Source organism: Phragmites australis, chromosome 6 (assembly GCF_958298935.1).
Source record: "Phragmites australis chromosome 6, lpPhrAust1.1, whole genome shotgun sequence".
NCBI classification, from domain to species: domain Eukaryota; kingdom Viridiplantae; phylum Streptophyta; class Magnoliopsida; order Poales; family Poaceae; genus Phragmites; species Phragmites australis.
The window spans coordinates 36,631,115-36,636,197 of record NC_084926.1 but is presented as its reverse complement, the minus strand read 5'-3'; the positions used below and the strand labels follow the sequence as shown (position 1 = coordinate 36,636,197).

The window sequence follows — 5,083 nt, the reverse complement described above, 5'->3', positions numbered from 1 at the left end:
TCTGCATTAGTTTTTGTTCTGGATTCGTATACGTCAAGATCTAGGAAGCAATATCTCTGTGTTTGTTACAAGTGGTATTTTTCCTTGTGAAAAAAGATTTGTGAAATCTTGCTCAGTCTTGTGATTTTTAGGATTACTGTGTCTATACGTTGTAACGAAAATAAAAATCGCACAAGATGATATTATTTGTCATTGCAAGTTTCAGTAAACTTATGCATCGAACTCCTATGAACCATAGTCACACTTCTATAATATTCTCCGATCAACCCTATGAGTTCCAAAACACTACCAAAAACATAGAGGGGCAATATTTTTTACTCACACTAACCAGGAAATACCAAGCTCGTTGACCTCATCAGGCTCCAAGACTTCTCCTTAGCAAAGATAAACAGTGGCTCTGCTTCATAGAGGAGTGCATGCTTGAGAAAGGAATTCCATACGAGATCTTACCACCTACAAGGCTACAAAGCACACAAGAACATTTTTCTCCCTTTCAATAGTTTACAAACCTTGGCAAAGTCACTATGGCATAATGATGTACGAATGAAAGAAGATCAAAAAGAAAAAGAAAAAACAGCAATAGAACAACCATTTTCGAGGGAGATCAGATCAGAATTACCGTTCATCATTGAAAGGGGAGAACAGGTACAAGTATGTTTGGCTCATTTCTCAGCGGAAAAGCAGAGGTAATGAAGGGTGCAAGCACCGTAAGAGACCTTGTCAGGAAAAACAAAATAAAACCACTCCAATAGAGCATACTGGTTAACAAAAGAATCAGTTCGTGCATGACAAAAGGGCAACACCAAATGAGGTTTCATTTCAAGGCAAGTCAATAGTAGCAATCTGACAAGATATCCATCAATATAATAAAAAACAGTCATCTATTTATGACATCAACAAGTGCTTTGTAAATTAAGACATTGGTGAACCAAAATAATCCATTGCAGGTTCAATTTTCAGGTTCTAGTTTTCTACCCCTAGTATGTCCCCAAAATTTCTCTAAAAAAATTAGAAGCCAAAGAGTTAAAACAACTCATATTCAGATGAGACACAACACAATTTTGCTAATTTGAGCATTTAAACATAGCATCATGTTTTAGCACAGTTCAACAAAAGACCCATTTGTGTAAGGGAATATGTAACCAAAGATGGCACTATTTTCTTCTTGCTAACATACATGAATGCTGCTCAACTACACGCCTCAGGGCATGCATTCCTTTGCTCATCAATCTCTTGAGACCATGAGGCTGCAATTTTCTTCAGTGGTTAATCAAAAAGAGCTGTTTCAAACCTATGTTTTATCAGTCGCGCAAGTACTGAAGTCTGAACAGCATGAGAAACAAAGTACTCTACACAAGTACTGAAGTTCACTGGGCTCAACAAAGCATGAAACAAAGTACTCAACGCACGGGCATATTTGAAGTCTGAACAGCAAGACGACAGGGAAAGCGGACAGATGTGATTAGTACTAACCTTCACGCCGGAATGCAGTGAAATCGGGCGGCGATGTGCGCTACTTCGCCCGGTGTCAGCGGGTGAAGCGCAACGATGATCACAGCAGAGGAAACGCGCGGATCACGACGATCACGGTGAGTCGTGGCGCAGGTCTTCGTCGTGGACGAGGACCGCGGTGTCAGCGGGTGGAGCGCGACGGCGGTGCCCGCGCTGCAGGGTCTTCATCGTGTACGAGGATTGGGGCAGAGATGGTGATCGCCTGTGACCCGCACGACGATCGTTGACGCGGTTGATAGAGGAGAGCAAGGCGACGGCGCGGTGGATCGAGGAGAGCAAGGCGACCGCAGGGGGGCGAGGAGACGCGGACAGGGTAGGGTTTGGGAAGCTTGTGTTCGGGCTGGCGGAAGAAACAAACGGAAGAAAATTATATGATACTCTCTGCAGAAAGGCCTCCGTGAGATCCTGATCTACGTCGTTCATTCTGGATCTAACGGTCTGATTGAATATATGTGAGAGAAGTACAGGACACATGTCACGCAGAGATGAGGGTCTAACGGTCTGATTGAATATATGTGAGAGAAGTACAGGACACATGTCACACAGAGATGAAGGTCTTTCTGTGAGATCTGATCTCACAAAATTTCTTTCCGAAACAAACGGGGTGGCATGCGATCTCTCGTGGTATTGGACGGACGATGCGCAGGATTGGACGTATGGCAGAGGAATCTTTTTGGCAGACCATACATGTCTTATCTTCTTCTTAAGTAGGAGAGAAGTAACTGTGTTGAATGACTCATAAAGTTTATTCCTTGGAGGCCATACCGGAGAAATAGGAAAACCGCTACAAATGTACTCTAGAGCATGCATGCGACACTCTTAGATGTCACGCCGATGAAGAACTTGTAGTTTTGGGCACTGCTGTTCGTAGGTGAGGGATATTTTGCAATTCAAAATAGTCTGAATTTCTAGCGATCTATGTTCATGCAGAGCCATTTTTTATGCAGGGTGGACCACTCATGACTTAGGGTGATCTAAATGACACAGATGTAGACCCATCACTGTTCTTTGTGATGAATTAATTGGTTTCCAGTTCTTTTGTTTCATCAAGTGAACAGGATTGGAGAGCCATGCTAGCTGAGCTGGACTTGTTTATCTTATGTGTTACTAAAGATTGTGTCTACATTGAAAAGAAAACAATATCCTGCAGTCACCTATGATACATAATTGGAAATGTACGCGACAGAAAGATTGTGGAAGCTACAATATCTTCAGAAGAACGTTTGGAACGACTTTTACTTGTCATTGCAGGTTTATACGATATAAAAGTACGCCACAGAAAGCATGCTGAATTCTAATTGTTTCGTTTGTATGGGCTGCTGGGGAGCTGGCAGGAAAGGTGCCTTTGTCAAAAGCTCTGGTTATTGTCTCGAGCTTTTTGTGCGGCTTTACGTAGCAGTCATTGTCTACCAGGTTGTTACCTTACTGCATTCTTGGTCATATAGACCTGTGAACCTTACAATGTGTAAAATATTATATGATAAACTTACAATTGCGTTGTCTCACAATTGCAGAAGTTATCCAGGATGAGAGTTTCCTATGTGGTACGTTGTGGCCATGGTCACGGAGTTTGATGAATACACCAGTGATTGGCTTTACCTCCGTGGAGGTCGAAGGGCAATTGTTCAAAATATTGTGTTTCCCTTCACTGTTTGATCTCAACATCCTGATATACTTCATGTGTTGCTTTGTCACTTTCCAGTTGTTCCTTTTTTTTTTGTTAACAAGTAGTTCTTGGTACTCCGCAAAAAGTTATCCTACTGAAGATAAAGTGGAGCCAACTGTCTGATCCGGAGCTTCTTGCAAAGAACTGCAATCTAGCGATGGCTAAACATGATGATTCTCTCTCCTCCACTGTTGTTGAAAAAGAATTGGAACAAGTGAGAAACATGCTTCTTTTTTTAAGCCTCCTTACTGTACTGGTCTGTATGGGCAACATGATTCTGATGTCCCAAGGCCGATGCCAACATTCCCTAGTTCAGCAATAGCGAAGATGTAAAGAAGAAACTCTTGATAATCTGTAAACTGTGTTAGTATATGCCTTCAATATTTAGCAACATAGTTTAATCTCTTCGTATGAGAAGTAAAATCGATACCGTGTCAAATTTAGAGACCATCGTAATACACGGGTATTGTACTAGTTATACAAGACTCTGTTTGTACGGTTCAGATTTCTGAACAATTGGTCAAAATCAAAACAGAATGAGCTACACATCGAAGGCTTACCCAGTAGTCAGAAAATTCGATTAATATATAAATGAATCAAGCAAACAAGTAACAAAACCAAAATTCCATACGAAGAGAATTATTTGAGAAGGAATGCACAAATTCACAGGAGAAAAGAATGCCACTCCTACTTCTGACATCAGTACCCTGTACACGACCTAAAATGATTTTTTAAATGCCATTTTGAGTCCAAGATACCCTCTCAGACACAGGCCTACACTTGTGGCGAGGCATCGTCAGCCGGCGGTTCCGCCTCTGCTGCCGGGGCCGGAGCTGGAGCAGCTTTGCCAGGAACTTTCCGCCGCGGCGCCGAGAGGTTGCACCGGCACACTGGGCACGTCCGGTGCGAGTGCAGCCACATGTCGATGCACTCGACGTGGAACAGGTGCTTGCACGTCGGTAGCTGCCGCACCATCTCGCCGGCCAGCATGTCCTCCAGGCACACCGAGCACGCCTCACTGCCCGCCCCGGACTCGAGGTCGCCCTTGGCACCTTTGAGCTCGTAAGCGAACGTCGGCAGCGCGTTGATCGCAGCCTCCGGCAGCCCGAACCGGCGCGGCGCCCTTGCCGCTCCCACTGATCCAGCGGCGGCTGCGTCACGCTCCGCGATCACGCCGTCGCTCGGCCCGACGCGCCAGCTGGCCGGGCCGAGGCAGCTGGCGACGGCGAAGGCGACCAGGGCAAGTCCGCCGAACGCGAACGCTATCCAGACGCTGACGGAGGCGGCGAGGGCGCAGAACAGGAGCAGCGACATTGCGGAGGCTGCGATGCCGTAGCACGCGCGGTTCCCGATCCCACCGTCGTCGTTGCCGCCGCCGCCGCCTCCGTTGCTGCGAGCGCGGGACCTCGCCGAGAGCAAGTTCGGCATGGTCACTAAACTTGGCTCGTCGAGAGCAAGTTTGGCGCGCTACCTGCGCACTGCTCACTCGTTCGTACGCTGCTTGCTACTCGCAGTCAGTAAACGGCGCTGCGCAGGTTCGCGGTGCGGTGTGTTGGTGCTCTGCGCGGCGGGAAGAAATAGTTGTGGCTGGAGCTCGTGGATTAGCGCGCGGCGTTCGCCTCTGGAGGGCGAGCCGGCGCCGCGCGCCTGTGGTTGCGTGGCGCGCGGCAGACAAATCCGGTGGGTTTTTGACCAGACACGGAGGGATCAGGTGCCGATTCTGGTCAAGTTTCAGGCGCCGGCCATCTGCTAATTTTTAACGAGTAGTTGTCGCAGTAGAATGGTTAATGATTTGGTCGAAGGCGACGGCCGATGGAGTAGGACTGTGCAGTGTAGTGCAAGAAAAATGACGGCAACGTGAGAGGTCAACACGAGCCCAATCTGATCAACTGAACAATACTGTTT

The 5,083-nt window shown here is 46.6% G+C and overlaps 1 protein-coding gene across 1 annotated transcript; it reads right to left on the bottom strand.

Annotated features, from left to right (window-relative positions):
- Positions 1-3,952: 3,952 nt before the first annotated feature.
- LOC133923184 (RING-H2 finger protein ATL39-like) lies at positions 3,953-4,606 on the bottom strand. The gene has a single exon (XM_062368613.1). The coding sequence runs from the start codon at positions 4,604-4,606 to the stop codon at positions 3,953-3,955; it is 654 nt and encodes a 217-aa protein (XP_062224597.1).
- Positions 4,607-5,083: the final 477 nt, after the last annotated feature.

Coding starts and splice junctions, on each gene's coding strand:
- LOC133923184 (XM_062368613.1), bottom strand. CDS start 4,606: ATGCCGAACTTGCTCTCGGCGAGGTCCCGCGCTCGCAGCAACGGAGGC.